Source organism: Podarcis erhardii (assembly GCF_964252035.2).
Source record: "Podarcis erhardii genome assembly, chromosome: 12".
Classification (NCBI taxonomy): Eukaryota; Metazoa; Chordata; class Lepidosauria; order Squamata; family Lacertidae; genus Podarcis; species Podarcis erhardii.
The window spans coordinates 7,890,971-7,911,111 of NC_138513.1; the positions used below are offsets into that span (position 1 = coordinate 7,890,971).

The following is a 20,141-nucleotide window of genomic DNA, read 5'->3' on the forward strand; positions in this document are numbered from 1 at the left end:
AATTTTTATGGCACTTACATGCACTTCATTATGATCAACATTACAACCAGTAGACCCAGGCAAAATACATTTTTCAGTGAACATGCTATGAATAAGCATACACAAGATCACAGTCAGAATGATTTGAGAGAAACTTCATACGAAATAATCTCTGCTGAAGTAATACATTTGTATTAATTCATCAAATTAAGATTTTATGGAGGCCATAAAATCAGTGTCTTTGTCATTGTGATAATGCAGCATATTCGTCTTATGCTGGATGAGATGTATCACCTTATTTCATTTGTAGCCGTGCCTGCTGTTTTTGTTTGCTATCAGCAAGCAGAAGTATATTTAGCCCACTGGCCTCTTAATAAAAACAGAGGTAGAATCATTCCATAACTTAAGCAAATGAATAAAACAGCAGAGCAACATCAACTTCCAAACTCCCATTATTTCTTTTGCAAATGAATTCCATGGCACAACCCTGATCTGAATCAGGGGCTGATGATTTATTTCATTGCAAAAAGCGGCAAACAAAGATAAAAGCACTGATCTATGCCATCCTTGTGTGTTTGGCCTTCAGTGAATGGCTACCACTACCCAGTCTTTTATGCAGCTCCTTGTCATAACGATGGGTCTCCTGAGTGATGTATAAATAGAATGAGTTGTACGTCTGTGTTTGTCTACTTTCATCTGCAGTCCATATTGTTCTCCCCAGTCAATCTTTATGAAGTTGCAATGTGTTTATATTTGCAGACAGTAGGTCTATCATGAGCATGTTATATTTAAAAAGCATTTCCATCTATTTTACAGACTTTTATGGTGCTATCAGCCAGGAACAGAATCTTTCGGTTTTCTGCCACCAAAGCCTTGTTTTTTTTCAGTCCTTTCCATCCACTGAGAAGACTAGCTGTGAAAATTTTGATACACACATATCCTTCCAATGGGTTTCCTTCATTCTAAATCTCTTATACAGAATCACAGAGAACTGTTATCTCTATCTATCTCTATCTATCGATCTCTATCTATCTATCTATCTATCTATCTATCTATCATCTATCTATCATCTATCTATCATCTATCTATCATCTATCTATCATCATCATCATCTATCATCTATGAGCTTTAATATATCTTTTTTAGGATTCCAGAGCGAAAAGGTGTGTCCCAATAAAATATTATGTGGAGGTTTAGTGAGTAGGTTTTTCTTTATGTTCCATGGTTATCTGTTTGAATTTGAAATGAAGTTTATTGTAGGTTAGATTAGCTATTGACCATTGAAGTTAACTCCTACTCACTCACCCACCCTCATTTTCTGTAATATTTGACTGGATTCACATGTTTGACTAATCATTTATTCTATTTTTAATATTTTGTTGGAAGCCGCCCAGAGTGGCTGGGGAGACATGGGTGGGGTACAAATAATAATTTATTTATTATCCTGTGTTTTGCAACTTTGCTATGGTCCACTATTGCAGTTCAAAACAAAATTTCAACTGTGTTACTAAGAAGAAAGAGTACAATTTATTATTTAGACCTACAGAAGATTAGATGAAATGTAGGCTAGGCCAGATCCCCTTGTAATTTGCAGTGACAGATATAATCAGCTGGTGCTCAGCAGGTTGAAGATCTCAGTGTTCTTTCTGTCCTTGAACACATGGCTTATAATTATCTGTTTTGTTTAGATACCTATTTCGACTGCCTGTATTAATTTATATGTTTAAATCAGGATTGATGGAATATTATTATTCTTAAGGTCACCTGACAATGTTTATTATTATTATTTGCGTTTCTCTTTTTTCTATTATACTCACAAATTAAAAACTGAAATAAAAAAGGAAAATGAGATGGTGCAAATGCACCTTTAGGAAAACTGACCATCAGCCATTCTCCTGTGGTGAGTCCATACAATATGAGAGCCACTTGTTTTGCTGGCCCTGTATATTAAGATCCCTTGTCTTGCAGTCATGTTTCATAAAGGTAAAGGTAGAGGGACCCCTGACCATTAGGTCTAGTCGTGGCCGACTCTGGGGTTGCGGCGCTCATCTCGCTTTATTGGCCGAGGGAGCCGGCGTACAGCTTCCGGGTCATGTGGCCAGCATGACTAAGCCGCTTCTGGCGAACCAGAGCAGAGCACGGAAACGCCGTTTACCTTCCCGCTGGAGAGGTACCTATTTATCTACTTGCACTTTGGTGTGCTTTCGAACTGCTAGGTTGGCAGGAGCAGGGACAGAGCAACGGGAGCTCACCCTGTCGCGGGGATTCGAACCACCGACCTTCTGATCGGCAAGCCTTAGGCTCTGTGGTTTAACCCACAGCGCCACCTGCTTCCCCATAAAGGTAGAGGGACCCCTGACCATTAGGTCCATGTTTCATACTATAGTTAAATGATCAGAGCTAGTGTAACAAGATCCCTTCACCTCAAAACATACAACCCCAAATTATAAACAGTACATGTCCCAAGTGTGCAACTGTAGGCTAGAAATTGGTTTGCTTATGCAACTTTGTTCCATATTCCCTTCACTTCACCCAGAAGTTCATACCCATCTTTAATACCTTGGTTTATTCTATACTGGACACACTAGCCCTGCTTTGAAGGTATGAAATGTGCAGGTAAGGAGGGGAGCTTTCCTACACCCAACATCCATACAGGCAGCAGAAGGTCTGAATGTTGTGGGGTTGGGCATATGGTGAGCTGGCCTGATTTGGACTATGACTAAAAGTGGCAACCATTGCCCCACTGGCATACAAAGGGGGGGGGCACCATTTGGGGAAAGGGTGCCATTGTGGCCACCACCCCCGGGACGCGTGCCACACGCCGCACAACCACAGACGTGCGTCACACCCCCATGGGTGACACGTCACGTCCCCTAAATCTTCTTTTGTACCTTCAAGAGCTCTTGTTTGGGTTAGACATGGATCTTGTTTGTTGTTGTTGTTGTTTAGTCGTTTAGTCGTGTCCGACTCTTCGTGACCCCATGGACCAGAGCACGCCAGGCACTTCTGTCTTCCACTGCCTCCCGCAGTTTGGTCAAACTCATGCTGGTAGCTTCGAGAACACTGTCCAACCATCTTGTCCTCTGTTGTCCCCTTCTCCTTGTGCCCTCCATCTTTCCCATCATCAGGGTCTTTTCCAGGGAGTCTTCTCTTCTCAGGAGGTGGCCAAAGTATTGGAGCCTCAGCTTCAGGATCTGTCCTTCCAGTGAGCACTCAGGGCTGAGTTCCTTCAGAATGGATAGGTTTGTTCTTCTTGCAGTCCATGGGACTCTCAAGAGTCTCCTCCAGCACCAGAATTCAAAAGCATCAATTCTTCGGTTACCCAGAGAATAAAGGCAAGACTGTCTACTGTTAAAAGGCTGAAAGGAGATTTCTTCCGATCAACCTCAAGTGCTTGAAAATGTGCATGGGACCTACCTTGTATCAGTCCTGATGCTGACTATAGCCTAAGGTTCATAACAGTTACTATGCTGAATAAACAAGAAACAAGCAAAGTTAAACTAAAGAAAATGCATTATTTTTAGATTTTTCCTTTTAATTTAAGAGCATGATAGTAAGTAGCATTAATTGCATTTATTTTGGTTACTCATATTTTACCACAAGCTGTTGAATATTTATTTGTTTGTATAATTTATATACCACCTTATACCTGGAGGTCAACCCCTTATTTTTCAATGAAACACTATTTCCTTAACACATCATGTACATTATTTATAGCATTCATAACATGTGTGGTTCTCGTTAACTGTATTTTTATGACTTTAAACAAGCCTCCAGAAAATTACCAAATCGCTGAGTAAGTATCACTCCACACTTCATGTACAATATACTAATCTATGGACTGAATGAGAATCAACCCATTGGAAGGCAGGAATAAACACAGAAGGGATGCCTGCTTGTAAGTGGCAAATACCAGAATTGCACCTGATATTCAAATAGGTGCACTGAGGTCTACTCAGATCTAACTTGAGTGGGGGTGAGGAAGTGAATTAGCAGGAAAATAATGCTCATTTGTGCACAAGCCCTAAGTCTCCTGTTACACTATCTTGCTTGGAACTGCAAAAGTAAGGGGAGGGTGAGTCAAACAGCAGCTCATATGTGACTGGTGGTATGTATTTTGCTTTCTGGATCATACAATGTGCAAGCCTTATCTAGCAGTTGGCTCATAGATGGAAATAAATAAATATTATAATCGTATAATGAAATCTAACCAGACCTTTGCCTATAATGCCATCACAGCACTTCCATTTTTCCTTGGGCTTCATGTGGGAAGTAGCACATGAGTAGCCTTGATTCCCTCCACACTGGTAATGATTTTGCTTCTCTGGCTTTGATTTTCAGGTATATTTTCGCAATTATTTATACAGTTGAATTTGCAGTAAAAATAGTTGCAAGGGGATTTGTTTTGAATGAATTCACCTATCTTCGAGATCCCTGGAACGTTTTGGATTTATTTGTTTTAATTATGACGTAAGTTTCGGTGTTCCTTCTTTGCAGTTTATAATTTTTCATACAGGAGAAAAACTAGAGCTAGAATTCTGCTAGCTTTGCATGTGAAGATGCTGCTGACCTTGGGAGCATTTAAACATATAAGGTGGGAATCGCCTAACAAGTTCTGTCATTTTAAGCCCTGTGCGAAAACTTCTGCTTGCGTAACAGGGCTTTCCCTTCCTTTCCTCCCCATCACAACTCTGACGCACCCCAAAATTGGCTCAGGCAATCTGGGGAGAACCCCCAGAACAGTGGGGGAGGGGAAAGAGAGGAGGATAGTTACGTCTGGCAACCTGCACTGCTAGCAGGATGTTCACTGTAGGATGATGTTGAATTCCACCCATCGTGGATGTAGTTCGACATGTTAATCTACTAATTCTAGCTACTATCAGACTTCATGTCGTACCCTTTGGATGAGGAGTGTTTTGGACTTGTGTCAAATTTTAACTATACGTTGTAGAAATATCTGCACAATTTTGAACAGCTTATGAATCGGCCAATCACTTAAACTATGTGTGGAGGTTTGTTTCAGTATAAGCTGAATGCTAGTACAGCGTGTGGTGGAATGGAATGGTGTGTGGCCCTGCCCTTCCTGAGTTTACATACACACAAAATGGGACTTTGTGCATGCAAAGTATCTGCTTTACCACTGAGTGAGTATGGCCCTTTCCCAAAAACAATATACACACGAAGCCCATCTGATTTAAGATACTATAGCTACCAGTAGCATTGTCTTATAAAATGATGAGTCTGTCAATAGATTTTTTCATATTTTGAAATTTTCAGGTATGCAGCTTTGGCTTCGCGTTTTAGTAGCATTTCAGCTATCCGAATTTTCAGGGTTCTGAGAACTTTAAAAGCTGTTTCTGTAATCCCAGGTGAGAGGCTCTTTTTCTTGCTTTGTCTGTTTGTTCAGTTACTAAATTTGTATTCCACCTTTCACTCAAGGAATTCAAACTAACCCAAATAAGAAACAGTTAAAAACAATCTATTATGAAAATTCAATGAAACAGTAAGTCACAAAAGAGAAAAGTTCTGACAACAACACAATTTATAGATTAAGGTTACCATATTCCCCCCCCCCCCGCAATGAATCAGGGACACTTTTCAACTTCAGTAGGGATGACAGGATTTTGTCAGAGGACTGATTTGTAAATACGGGGACTGTCCCTGGGAAACAGGGACGTCTGGCAGCCTTATTATAGATCAAAGCTGAACTTTAAATGGTACCAGAAGACTACAGCCTATAGGGAGCTTGTTCAAATTCTGGTGCACTTCCAAAAACAAATCAGGAGACAGACATTATCAGAAGGTGCAACACTGTTATGCACCCCCATCTCCCCACCCCTAAAGCACATTGCAATAGTTGGACTTCAGGGCTGCTTTCCGAAGCGTAGACCCTAAAGATAATAGGTGAGAAACATAATTCAAAAGGGCTGTAGTTTTTGTCCTCTGTTATCAGTCTGTATAATAATTACTCTTCTGTTCATAGGACTGAAAGTCATTATAGCTTCACTTCTTCAGTCTGTCAAGAAGCTTGCCAATGTGATGCTGTTGACAGTTTTCTGCTTGGCTGTCTTTGCCCTGGTTGGCCTCCAACTCTTCATGGGCAACTTAAAATATAAATGTGTCCATGCTTCTTACTTGAATAAGAGCATCAGGGAAGAGGAGTCATGCACATTACAGGATTCAGGTAAAAACACCCCCCTTTAAATCAGTAGCATATTGCTTACATAACCCTGGTACTTTTTGTACTGCCAAAACAGTGTTTTACTTTCGGATCATTCCTAAACTGGCATTTATAAATTAATACAATAGCATCCCACGCACCATATTATTATGTGGTTTTGAAGTTTCATTGAACCATGTTGAGTCAGATTTAGACTTTATATTTTTCTAGCCTCTTTATTTGTGTAAGAACTAATAGTAACAACAACAACAACAATAATAATGCTGTCATATGACTTGAGCTGAATTATGTACGGCACACAGACCAACAGCACAATTCAGCCCAACGCAGATCTGGATTTTTATTTTTTTTTAAGGGTCTGGAGAGAGAGTTCCAAAGTTGTGGAACCACCACCTGGAAAGCCATATTCCTAATACCTCCCCAGATAATCTGGGGCTTGCCATTCACTGGTTCCTCAACCAATCCTCCATCTGCATCTTTCTAACTCAGCCAGCCCATGACATAGCAACTTCCAGCTTGATTTCTCTTCACTTTCTTCCATGTGGGATATAAGGAGGAAGGAGATTGGAATTCACTTATTGAACTTAGTCTATCCAGCCTTGGCATGAGTAACCTAGCCTTATTGATGAATTCCTCTGAGGAGCCAAAGACCCCAGTGCATGGTAGTGATTCTGCCTCTTTTGGAGCAAACGCCTTCAGGCAGAAGGAAAGAGTGTTTAAGGCAGCCAGAATGCTACTGAGATGGATGACATTCTGGTGAGGTGGGGCCTTCTTCTGACTCCAACTGGTGACTGAAGGCAGATCTCTTCCCTGCACTCCACAGAGGGTGAATTTTCTTCTGCTGTCTTTGGGACTGGTGCTCTTTTGGGGGAGCCACCTGGGCTTCAGTGTTGACTTATGTGAAACAATGCAAGTGTAGAGTGTATGCATCAGCCAACATGTCCCTCAGCAAGCAGGAGGTGGGGGCAGGCCACAGGAGAGCCTACTCAGCTGGGCACCCCTGAGAATATGCCATCCATGAATCTCCTTCTCCACTCCAAAAGAATAGAATGTTGGACTTGCATTCATTTTCTGCAGGACATGGAGGAAATCCAATGCTCTCAGTGCTTAGGGTGACTGCAGTAGGCGGATGAATTGGGTTAAAATGTAAGTACAGTAGTACGTAGTAAAATGAGGCAAGGAGGGTGTGTCCAGGGGTATGTTCCCTGTTGGTTTTTCTGTTCCTGTTCTATTCTCTTTGCCAGTTGCATTGCCATGATTGCATACTGTTGTGGAAACTGGGGTGGGTGGGTCTTAGGGTGTCATCAATCTGCATATCTTGCCTAGTGAAGTGAGTGGGAGACACAACCCACATGTGGGTCCCCTCCATCCACTGCAGAAAATGAACTTATCACAGAAAGTTCAGCATTCTCCTCTCTCAATCAGATCAGGGGATACTGCTGCAGGGTCTGATGGGCCAATTTCATGTGGCTTGGTGGGTCAGACGCAGGTTAGCCACCTGACTGGGAGTTTGTTATTCAGCTGATAACTGCATCCATTGTATTGTGAGGTAGGAAGAGGCTTTAAATGACTATTACTTTTGCTTCCAAAATGTTTGCTTCCAGAAGTATATCAGAAAAAGAATTCTTCTACTGATGTATTGCTGTGTGGATACACCTCACATCCCAAGTAAGTGTAACTGAGGACCAAACTAGAAAAGATGCTAATTGTTAAAGCTGTAAACGGCTTTAGCCCTATATACTTAAAGGAGCGTCTTCACCCCCGTCATTCAGCGTGGACACTGAGATATAGCTCCGAGGACCTTCTAGCGGTTCCCTCACTGCAAGAAGTGAGGTTACAGGGTTGGTGATGGCAACCACCCTGTGGAACACCCTCCCATCAGATGTCAAGGAGATAAGTAACTATACAACCTTTAGAAGGCATCTGAAGGCAGCCCTGTACAAAGACGTATTTTATGTTTGAAGTTTTACTATGTTTCTGTATATGATAGAAGCCACCCACAATGGCTGGGGCAACCCAGTTAGATGCACAGGGTGCTACTACTACTACTACTACTAGTGTTAATACAATTAACAATTAAAACAATTAACATGCTTAGTTTTAAAATTTAATCAGCAGCCATGCATGACTGGGACATTTAATAATTTCCTTCTATGCTGCAGACCTGATAAAAATCACCCCGACTCTGTTGGTGGAGGAGCATATCTATAGTGGGTTTTTCCCTCATTCTGAAAGGCAGAATTTATGCAGACGGAGACCCCCTAACAGTTCTAGTCCCTGCCTTCATTGGCCTAATAAAAGTAAAAACAAAACTCTACTCCTTACCCCAATTCTTAGCTAGGGAGGAAAGTGTATCAATCATCTCTTTCCCTTCCCTTCAGATTCTGAAATGTCTTCAGGTCAAAAGACATGAGTAAATAAGATCAAGCACAATAAAAGGTCCTTCTGCCTTGAGTGTGCCTTCCCCAGAGGATTCTCTGGCAGGAAGGGGTCAAGAAAACTGATCCACCTCCAACACACTCCACTTAATCAATGTACCTTATTGACCAGTCTCCCCCTTCAATAGTAGATGGATCTGACTTCTGAAAATGTATCAGAAGCAAAGGAAGAGTGGTGCTAGATCAGGCCAAAGGTCTATCTAGAAACAGTGTCCAGCATGTCTTTCACAACAGCCAACCCAATGTCTTTGGGAATCATCCTCTCCTGCTGTTGTTTAGAGGCATGCTGCCTCTAATACCTGATGTAGGAGAGCCATCATGGCTAGTCGTTCAGTCAGATCATCCACTGGGGAGAAAAAGGAAGAGGAGGAAGTATGTAGGATAAACTTTCCTTGTCACTCTCGTCATATCTAGAAGAGAGTCTCCAAGAATCTAGATCAGGCTTCCTTAACCTCGGCCCTCCAGATGATTTGAAACTACAGTTCCCATCATCCATGACCACTGGTCTTGCTAGCTAGGGATCATGGGAGTTGTAAGCCAATAATATTTGGAGGGCCGAGGTTGAGGAAGCCTGATCTAGAAGAATATTTACATGTCACATCTATGAAGTCATCTGGACAGTCTTCCTAATATGGTAAAAGTGGGAGAAAGTCTTACACTCCAAAGCAGGTTTCAAGGAACATGTTATCTTTGTACAAGCAAGCATTCACCAGAGACTATCCCCAACCACTCACAGAAAAGCCTCTGACCTTTTCTTGGTCCTCTCAAAATAAGGTCACAGGTAAAGGTAAAGGTAAAGGTAAAGGTACCCTTGCCCATCAGGGCCAGTCGTGACCGACTGTGATGGCCTGGGAATCCGATTCAGAGGCTGAACCGGAGGAATCCCAGCCTGCACAGGAGTCCCCGCCTCCAGGGCCAGCTGAACTGGGGCAGGGCCTTGATTCTGAAGCGCCTACACCTGTGCCGGATCCTCAGGAGCAGGCACCAGGTGAATCCACTCTGGCTCTGGAGGTGGTTGAGGACTCAGTGCCTACAGGTGAGTCTCCCCCTGGGTCCAGTAACCCTTCAGCCTCTCCTGAACTGCAGAGGCTCAGGGCAGAGAGGTGGAGGGAACTGGTTTTTCCCAGGAGGAGTGCTCGCCTTAAGGCCAGGAGAGGCGGGTCTCCTGGGGGCCGGGGCCACCCCTGGCCTCAGAGACGATAAAGGGCAGTCAGCCCAGTCCCAGGTTGCGGGAGCAACGTCGTTGAAGAGCTGTTTCGGCCAGCACCCAGTCCGGTTCCCCCAGAGTTCCTGTCCTTGCCCGGCTCCTTGCTGTGGACCCCACTTCGCCCATGGAGGACTGTCTGCCGACCCTCAACTCAGGTCCTGGACCTTGCCCCACAGTAACCTCCCCCCTGGACCAGCACACCGACTCTAGGGTTGCGTGCTCATCTCTCTCAAGAGGCCGGGAGCCGGCGCTGTCCGAAGACACTTCCGGGTCACGTGGCCAGCGTGACTGAGCTGCATCTGGCGAGCCAGCACCAGCGCCGCACACGGAAACGCCGTTTACCTTCCCGCTATAAAGCGGTTCCTATTTATCTAGTTGCACTTAGGGGTGCTTTCAAACTGCTAGGTAGGCAGGAGCTGGGACCGAACAACGGGAGCTCACCCCGCCGTGGGGATTCGAACCGCCGACCTTTCGATCGGCAGGTCCTAGGCTCTGTGGTTTAACCCACAGCGCCACCCGCGTCCCATAAGGTCACAGACCACTCAGTTATTACCTACCTTCATCTTTTCCTCAGAGGTGCAGCACAACTTAACTCACAAACAGTGCAAAGGTTCCCCTCATGGGATCTCCACAAGGTATTCTGGGCTTTAAGTAAAACAACAACACCTCATTGAGCCACTGAAATAAGTCTTTCAAGGTCACTACTTATCACAATTACATCTGCCAGATGATTCTTAGAACTAGGGGTACTGTCTATTAAGAAGCAAATCCTTCACTCAGACCCTTCTGCCTCCACCCTTTATAGTTACTGCTCCCACACGGACTTTGAGATAGGATGGGCTAGTCTCTGTCCTATGCCATTATGCCTTTAATAGCTTTCTCTGAACATATAAAACTTTTCTGTAGCAGGGGAATAAAATTATAACTTATCACAGGGGCCAGTAAAAATGTTGATAACGTTGGTTTGATTTTAATAAACTCTGTTCAGTATTGATGTTGAGACTGTAACAAAACCTAGAAGATTAAGTATGTTTGAGAAAGATGTGAATGTCCAGGTTCCACTTGTGAGGTAAGCAGTCAGAGAGATCTTTTACTTGAAAGTTATCAGTAACATAATGTATTCTCTTTTATACCCGTAAGTGAAACTGAATGTAAAAACGGAACCTATTATTGCGTGAAATATGGAAAAAATCCTGATGATGGATACACCAGTTTCGATCATTTTGGATGGGCCTTTCTATCATTGTTCCGACTGATGACACAGGATAGTTGGGAAATCCTCTATCGGCAGGTAAAACTTTTTTTTTTTAATGTACTGTTGGTATCTACTTGAAGGATAGATTTCCTTTAACATAGCAGGGATAGTTGGGTTATGGCTCCACCTTCTGGTCAAGTCGGAAATGGACACTTTGGAAGTAGACTGGAAGTACCATGATGCTTCCATGGACTTGCCAAGGAAACATACCCTTCAACATTTCTCAAGTGAAAATAGGAACATTTTTACTCCCTCCAAGAACTGACCCTCCTCAAACCCCCACCCCCATTTTTGTGTGCTGCCCCCCCCCCCCGAACCACGGAGCATTTCCTATCTGAAGAAGGGTGAGTGTTACCACCAGGGCACCAACAGGACACAGCACACACACCCCACCATCCTGAGAAAACACCTTAATCCAAATTTTATTTTATTTTATTCTTTGGCGGACTTACAAAAAACAACCCACACACCAATAAATACATTTTAGAAAAGGGCAAGATTAGGCACAGATGTGCAAAGCTTGATCATCATCAATACCCCTTGTGCCCCACTCCTGCCCAGGACAGCAATGCCTGTACCACAGAGCTGGCACATCACGCAGGGCTGAGCCTTGGTAGTGGCAGCCTTTTCTCCTCTTCTCCCGTTCTCCAGCAGCTGCTATGAACTGCTCAAAGGAGGAGGTTGTCAGTGGCAGCCAGGGAGAGCCAGGGAGAGGCAACAGGATGTTCCTTCATAGCTGCCACTGCTGCTGTCACCACCGCTCAGGACAAACACTGGCTTATTTTCCTCTCCGAACTCAGCACTCTGAGGAAACAGGGACATTCCAGGAAAATCGGGACACTTGGAGGGTATGAAACATAAGCCCAGGAATTTAAGGAGAAACTTAGAAGCAAGCAACAGAGATCAGCAACAGAAACACCCCATCAGGAACAGAAAGCCTACTTCCAATACTAACACTGAACAGTTTAGAAGACCTATAGTCTTCTTTTTTTAAGTGCAGACAATTTACACCGAAGGTACACTGAAGGAAATCTATGCTTCATGTTGGTACCAACCGTACTATTTCACTTTGGCTAACAGGGATGGTATGTTGGGACATGGCAAAGCTAATCCTGATAGGGTGGGTCCCTTGACTGCACCCCTGCATAATTTATCATGGAGGGACCTGCTGCAGGACCCTCCTTCCAAATGCAGCCTCTGCCTCTGCATAATTATCAATTGTGTAGTGATGAATGAAAGTGTTTGGAGAAGCCCATGCAGCTTCTGGACAAGCCTTATGAAGAGCACCATTAGTAGTGAAAGCCACAGAAGCATCGCAGCCCTAGTGAAATAAGCGATCAATCAAAGTGTAAGTGTAGAGCTGTCAGAATCTTATGACGGTCCCGTGAAGGGAACCTGTGTGCCATGGGAAGACACTTCAGCATAGCACCTCTAAGAAAGCATTTAACTAGAAGTATAGAAGGAAGGAGAATTGGGTTTAGAAAGAACAGAGGAAATTGGGTCCTCCCTTAAAGAGGGCACGTTTTGCGGTGAGACCTAGACAACCAACACCCTGTGTTGTGGGTGGGTACAGTTGGTAAGCCACAACACCTGATTGGTAGGTCCCTCAAAGCTGGATAAAATCTGGCCAATGGGACGCAGTTCAAACGGTTTGAGGGACCTATTTATGCCCATGCACGTGACCCAGAGCTTCCTCTTTCAGCGCATGCATTCAGAACACCCACCCACCTCTCCCTACTTTTAGGGCTTGTTGCGCTTGACTTTGCTATGCCATTGTGTGTCGTCTGTCATTGGGACGGGGGCACGGCAGGAATTTTCCCCACTTGGCTGATTGGCTGTTGCCATTTGAGATTCGCCTGCCGCATAGCAAATCGTCACAATTTGTAAGGTTGCGGATAGGCTCTGGTTCAGGTGATGGGGATGGGAGAACGCTCTCGCCACCCCTATGTGAAGGGTATTCTGTTAAAGGAATCCAGGGACTTGTTAGTTTGGTCAACCCCTGTGAGGGGGTTGTGCCCGTGCCTGAGTCCAGGGGGGCATTTGGGTGGCGGAGTTAGCCGATTCCTGGCTTTCCGCTTATCCAGGTTTTCACCCTTGGCTGACCTATGCTGGTTCCCTGGGTCAGCGCTACCTGCCTGGCAGGGAGCCAGTGGCATAGCATGGGGGCTGGCCGCACCGGGCGCAAGATCTGGGGGTTAGGGTTAGGGGGTGCAAATCCATGGGGTAGGGGGCGCAAATCCACGGGTTAGGGGGCGCAAATTACTTGCCTTGTCCCGGGTGCTGACAACCCACGCTACGCCACTGCAGGGAGCTAGTCGAAACAGAGCCTATGCAACCAGTCACTTTTCTGTAATCAATAAAGTTGTGGCCTAAATTCTGCCAAAAACCAAACCAAAATTTTGAGTCAAGTGTGAATTTATTTAGGGGGGAGGTTTCTGGGTTTGAACACGCAAATGGTATACAGCCTGCCTCTTCGAGGTATTTGTGTGAAGCCCTTCCAAAGGCCATTTTGCAGGAAGGATAGTAGGTCAGCCACAGATGTCCCCTTAACATCTTTATTGTTCTTGTTCTTGATGCACCAAGCACGAACAACCTTCCACCTTGCTTGTTGAATGCAAATGCTCCATGGACATCATGACTGACAGTTGAAATGACCTCCTATGAGGTCATTGTGCCTTTCCTTCTCCCATATCATCCATCCTGAGTTTTGTGGCTGATGTCAGGAGGAATCCTTCTCATCTCTTTGGTGGGCTTGGCCTGCTATAGGATGATGCGTGAGGGGTATTTTTCTGTTGTTATGTGCATGTGTGCACCTCCCAACTCAGGATTCCCCTTTTCACGGAAGTCTTGATTGTAGAGACTTTGATGGGTATCCACTGGCAGGTAAAAACAATCTTATTATCTCAGATTTTTGGAGTTAACTAGGAGACAACAGTGGTTGCTTGACCTGATGCCCTTGCTCTATTACAATTCTATTAAATGGATTATTTTAACATTTGCTTTTATTCTCTGATTATTGTTTTGCTGAAAGACAATACATGATGAGTTATGTATTTCATACTTGCAGGTTATCAGAACATCTGGGAAATCTTACTGCATCTTTTTTGTTATAATCATCTTTTTGTGCTCATTTTATCTATTTAATTTAATCCTGGCTGTTGTAACAATGGCATATGAAGAGCAAAACAAAGCAACACTTGCACACACAAAGGCAAGGGAGCTGTTACTTCGTGAAGCAAAAGAACTACTAAAAAAGGAAAAGGTTTGTAAAACTTTTTAAAAAATTATTATTATATACTTAGCCTAATTGTTTTTATTGTTGTTACTGTTCTTAACAATAGAAATAAAGTATGTATAATTCTATTGTTGAATCTTCAGCCATGATAATTACTACTTAATTATGGCTGAAGTTCCAATAACAGAATTTAATATTTAATATTTCTTAAATTTCTGTAGGGGAAGAGGAAAAACATTGCAACATTAACATGTGAATTAAATGAAATACATTAATAGATTTTATGATGGTGGCAGTAAAAATGCTGAAAACATTTGACTGCAACCAGTGATGCAATGGTCTGGAATATGATTCTCCACTTTGCACTCTTTTTGCTGTTTGTCATAGACTGACCTTTTTATCTATTTACTTAGAAAAATTAAAAATTGCTTTCAAAATAAATATTTTCAAAAATTTACATAGTACAGGATGGCTTGCAAACATGGGCGCAGAGTAATCCATGGGCAGTATATAAATTCAATAAATAATAATAAAACTACAGGAAACCCAAGGAATTGTTTAAGCCTATGTAATCTAAGCCAGGTGTGATTTACCCTTATCCCAAACAGCATTCAGGAGTGGGGCTATGAGCTGGCCCAAGCCTAGCAGAAGGAAACAAGCTTTTAAATTATGCCAGTGTAACTTCCACAGGGTTGCTAGGTCATGTGATAGAGCTGGATGGATTTTGGAATGCCAAAAAAATCCCCTCTTCTGGACTTGCCTCAGCCGAACCTCAGCTGAGCTACCGTATTTTTTGCTCTATAAGACTCACCTTTTCCCTCCTAAAAAGTAAGGGGAAATGTGTGTGCATCTTATGGAGCGAATGCAGGCTGCGCAGCTATCCCAGAAGCCAGAACAGCAAGAGGGATTGCTGCTTTCACTGCGCAGTGATCCCTCTTGCTGTTCTGGCTTCTGAGATTCAGAATATTTTTTTTCTTGTTTTCCTCCTCCAAAAACTAGGTGCGTCTTGTGGTCTGGTGCGTCTTATAGAGCGAAAAATGCAATATATCTCTGGATGAGCAGGGATGAGGGATTTCAACTGGCATAGCTTTGCCTATTCCAAAATCTGCTCATACCTGTAGATCTTGGGTTTGAATTTCTTGCTTACCGTATTTTTCGCACCATAGGACGCACCGGACAATAGGACGCACCTTGTTTTAGAGCGGGGAGAACAAGAAAAAAAAAAAATTCTCCCCCTCTCTGCCCAGCGCCCCTTCAGTGAAGCGGCAGGAGGCGCTGTGCAGAGAGGGGGAGAATTTTCCCCCTCTTGTTTTCCTGCTCTAAAACAAGGTGCCGTTTAAGGTGCGTTCAGGCCCCGTTTAAGGTGTGCACCGACCCCTCTCGCTCTCCAGGCTTCAGGTTCCTTTCGACCTGCTCTTTGGGGCTGGCGGGGGGAAGCCCACCACCAGCCCCAAACAGCAGGTCAGGGAGCAGCGGAAAAGCGCAGTGGAGAGGCTGCTACCATAGTCGCGCGTCACTTCTCCAGCTGGGGAGGGTCACAGGGGGCTTCTTTAGCCCTGCGCGCGCTCTCCCGGCTGGAGAGGTGACGCGTGGCTATAGAGGCTCCTGCCATAGCCATGCATCACCTCTCCAGCCGGGAGAGGGTCGCGGGGGGCTGCTTTAGCTCCGCGCGTGCTCTCCCGGCTGGAGAGGTGACACGCGGCTACAGTGGTGCCTCGCAAGACGAAATTAATTCATTCCGCGAATCTCTTCGTCTTGCGGTTTTTTCGTCTTGCGAAGCACGGCCATTAGCGGCTTAGCGGATTAGCGCTATTAGCGGCTTAGCAGCTTAGAAAAAGGGGGGGGGGGACTCGCAAGACATTTTCGTCTTGCGAAGCAAGCCCATAGGGAAATTTGTCTCGCGAAGCACCTCAAAAACGGAAAACTCTTTCATCTAGCGAGTTTTTTGGTCTTGCGAGGCATTCGTCTTGCGGGGCACCACTGTATAGAGGCTCCTGCCATAGCCGCGTGTCACCTCTCCAGCTGGGAGAGGGTCGCGGGGCTATGGCGTCTTCGCTCCATAGGACGCACTCACATTTCCCCTTCATTTTTGAAGGGGAAAAAGTGCGTCCTATGGAGCGAAAAATGCAGTAATTAAGCAAAAAAACCTTAAGAATACAAAACTATGCCTTGAAGAAATATCTTCAAGGAGCAATATGCCTTCTAAAGTTTAAAAGTATCTTCAGGAATTCAAAAATGAAAGTTGTTTGGAGGAGATATCCAATAATTCAAAATGAAAGCTTTAAATTCAGGGTATAAAGTTTGAAAGTAGCTAGCTCAATATCAGTTTCAAAGAAATATTCTTCAGATGCCTGTAAATCAGAGGTGGGAACCTTTTCTGGCCTTTGCACCAAATTCGTATCTCCCTTCCCTGTGGCAGACGAAATCTGACAGGTGGACAGGGCAACTAATCTGTCAATCAGTACAACAATTTCAGGTGATGCTGTGCTTTGGAGTGCTTTGGAGTCCCAGTTCTTGGGACTACAAAGCACAGAGCAGCACTGTTTGAAAGCATGTTTGCTCTTTGCAAAAGGGGTTTTAAGGCATTCCCCCATTCTCCTGTTTGAGCATCCATCACAGTAGCTTTTCTTTTCTTTTTAAAATATTTTTTATTAAATTTCCAATTTCCAATTGACAATCCAATCATATCACATTAATTCCAAATTATACCAATACATAATAAACTCCAAATATTTAGCCGAATTTTAATTTTTTGTTGGAAGTACCCATGCTTTTTTTTTCGAGTTCAGAAAGGGTCCAATCATCTCATATTTCTGCTGCTTTGATGTTCACAAGTGCCATCTTTCCATCTCTTTGTTGTTATCCTTTACAAATCCTGTCTTCCAATCTTCTTCTTGTTATCATTTTTCTTTCTTTCTTTATAACCTCTGAGATTATCTCCACAAGCGAGTTGAAGCAAACATTATTATAGTCCTGTGTGGATTTTCACACTGATCCAAAAGTTCTGTTCAAATGGCAGGCGCCATTTCAGCAGTTCCCATAAGATACAGTCTGGGTGTCCGCTCATTAACTTACCCAGACCAGTTGCTCCATAAATCAGTCTTTTCAGGGGAGTTCTTGCCAGATCAAACATAGAATTCAGATATGATAACAGAACCATGGCTTCCTCCCCCTTTGACTGTAAATCTTGCAACAAATTCTGTCTCATAATGGCGGTTCCCAATTAGAACTGCGTCATCCAAAAGCCTTTCGTTTCCTTTCCAGCTCTTCCGCAAAATAAAGCCTTTAGTTAATAATTTTATTTCCACACAGTTTATTTTCCCATCTCACTTGCTATCAGTCGTGTGGCGGTTCTTCTTGGGGAGGGGTTGTTAGGTAAATCATAATGAAAAAGAGAAAAGTCCCCCCCCTTTCCGATCTGTTTCAACATACCGACATAGCTGTGATTCTTTGATGTAGTCTTCTGTTCAGTCCAACCTGTAACTCAGCTTCTCAGAGGTCAATTTAATTAGCAATCAGTACACCCTTTCCTTCGCTCAAAACATGTGCATTTACTCTTCTCCAATTGTTTATCTTAAGCAATGCAACTAGGATCGCGATCAGAAGCGGCGTCCAGGAGAGCCAAAAACTCACTTGAGGGCTTTCTGTCCAGTGCCCCCACCCCCTCCTTCTTTCAAACTCGGGGGTGATTTATAGGCATCCGCGGACGAGGCAGCATTTTCCCATCCCCTGGGAAAACCCAGGAGGCTAATTACTCCCATCATTAGCCTCTTAATTACCTCGCGTGAGCCAGAGAGATGGTATTGTCGGCCATCTTCCAATGCACCCCTAGCGGCCCCCTTCCATCACAGTAGCTTTTCAAGCAGGAGCATGATGGTGTCTGAAAGCCTCTTTGCTATTTGTTCCCTGCTTCAGTTTGAGCCTCTGTAGGAAGTGTGCATGTGCACAGAAACCTTAACCATATCTGGGAGTAGTAATATCCAAGTTAGAAGGTCCAAACTGCTCCTACCTCATGGTTCCGGTTTCTTCAGAGCAGGGGACATAATTTAGTTGCTCTCCTACATTGCTGAAGTCAATGGTGGTTCTGACTATCTTGGTCTCCATGGTGGGGCAAAGAATAATCTGTCCCTGAATGCACTCACCTCCAGAGCAGCAACAGAATAAATAACACTATCTTGGTCAGGTAACCAAGGCTACATCTGTCATATTATATGTGGATTGTGATAGGGCCTCTTTTGCAAACAGTAGTGCAAAAAGTCTGTATAGTGCTCTTGGGTTATGTTCTTAGATAGTATAAATGCTCTGTTTTGGGGCAGAACTAGATATTGTTGCTGAGATAATGTTTCCAATAGTCCTAAATGCTCACAATTTGCTTAATGAAACTAACAGTTCTTACAAACATGCACAGAGCCTGTGTTGCAAAGATTGAAAAATATACGCCTGATCACAGAGGCACAAAACTATCAGTGACTTCCTCTAAAAAAGTGTTTTCTTCTTGATGTTGGTTTGGGGAAGGAGATTTTGTCTGTTTGGTCTCGGAGGAGGCCTGTCTCCATGCTAACTGCCTTCCTATTTTCAAGAAGAACAGGCTTTTACAAGATCAGTATTTCCTCATTTTGATTACCAGTTATGGGCTAATTGCGCTTACTTGAACATGGTCTATTCCAGGAGTTGACTTTCCAAAGACAAATTGCATCCTTGGATGAAAACACTGAAATGTCAAGTGTGGAATTCAAAAATAAAAAAATGAGGAAAAGCAAGAGGAAGAAGAAAACGAAAGACAAAGAGCCAAAAACTTATGGAGAAGATGAAACCTTGTTTTATACACCACCTGATAAAAATCAAAAGGAGCTTGTAAGTTTTAGCTGCAACAGCTTCAGTGGCATCTTTTTGTATTTAAATTTGGAAGTGCCAAATAGAGCTTTGGGATCCCCTCCAAACAGATGCTAAAAATTTCTACTCATTTTTTGCAAGTCTTTCTCTTCTAGCATTTCCATGCATCAGAAATACAATGTTGCACACTGCCCCAATCATAACAGTAATTTACAAATTAGCTAACTCTGGCACTAGCTATTTTGAGAAGGACTTATGCCGTTAACCAGCTTTTGTTTTTAGATTTCTTTAAGCGTACGTTATTCTATCTGCTGCTACATTAATTCATTGGGAATTGTGTAAGTAAATGGAGAGATAATCGTGTCACTTCAAATATTCACTTTGGATTTGTTTTCTGCACCCAAAGAAGGAGCTGTTAATGTCCTATCACCTACCTGTTGACACTCCTGATGATCCATTTCAAAGACAACGGTTAACAAGTGCTGCTAATGTCATCAGCAAAACCATGGGTGAGTTAAAAATAAATAAAATAAAGTTTTAAAGAGGTTGGGGGTAACTTCTTCATGTTTTTAAGTATTTTGTAAGAGATAATCATATCCAAATCAGCATTCCTTAAAACTTGAGAACAGTATATATTGAAAACTATGCTGAAAAACTAGGAGAGTAATTGTCTCAGTAGTGAGGGCCACTCACTGGAAAGTCCTGGCTCCCCTCCCCTCAAAATCTTCACATTTAAATAAATCATGAAAAAATGTTTACCAACTGGGGTTTGTTTTTGTTTTGCTGAGCCTTTAGCATTTATTGTCGTCATGTTTCCATATTAATTTCAACAGTCAGAAGAATACATATTAGTACTTCACTCATAATTTGGACCAAATATGGGACTCATAGTTTGTGTTCATGGTTTTTGTTATGTACTGAAGTTCTCACCCTGGGCCAGCAGGGGGATACTGTAGATAGTTATGCAAATGAAGTATCGAAAGTGACGTTCAGTGATTGGATAGTTTGTATGC

At 43.3% G+C, this 20,141-nt stretch overlaps 1 protein-coding gene across 2 annotated transcripts in view; it reads left to right on the plus strand.

Moving 5' to 3' along the window:
• The first annotated feature begins 1,102 nt into the window (after positions 1 to 1,102).
• LOC309325876 (sodium channel protein type 5 subunit alpha-like) overlaps positions 1,103 to 20,141 on the plus strand; it is a 43,927-nt gene continuing 24,888 nt past the window's right edge. The window contains exons 1-9 of one of the 2 annotated variants that reach the window (XM_081834184.1): positions 1,103 to 3,775; positions 4,321 to 4,449; positions 5,257 to 5,348; positions 5,963 to 6,163; positions 7,765 to 7,828; positions 10,946 to 11,096; positions 14,128 to 14,322; positions 18,964 to 19,149; positions 19,535 to 19,637. In XM_081834184.1, coding sequence (XP_081690310.1) covers positions 3,654 to 3,775; positions 4,321 to 4,449; positions 5,257 to 5,348; positions 5,963 to 6,163; positions 7,765 to 7,828; positions 10,946 to 11,096; positions 14,128 to 14,322; positions 18,964 to 19,149; positions 19,535 to 19,637 — 1,243 coding nt within the window. In that variant the 5' untranslated portion in view covers positions 1,103 to 3,653. Of the gene's footprint in view, positions 3,776 to 4,320; positions 4,450 to 5,256; positions 5,349 to 5,962; positions 6,164 to 7,764; positions 7,829 to 8,053; positions 9,373 to 10,335; positions 11,097 to 14,127; positions 14,323 to 18,963; positions 19,150 to 19,534; positions 19,638 to 20,141 lie in introns of those variants that run through there. The other variant, XM_081834185.1, reaches the window with a different exon arrangement.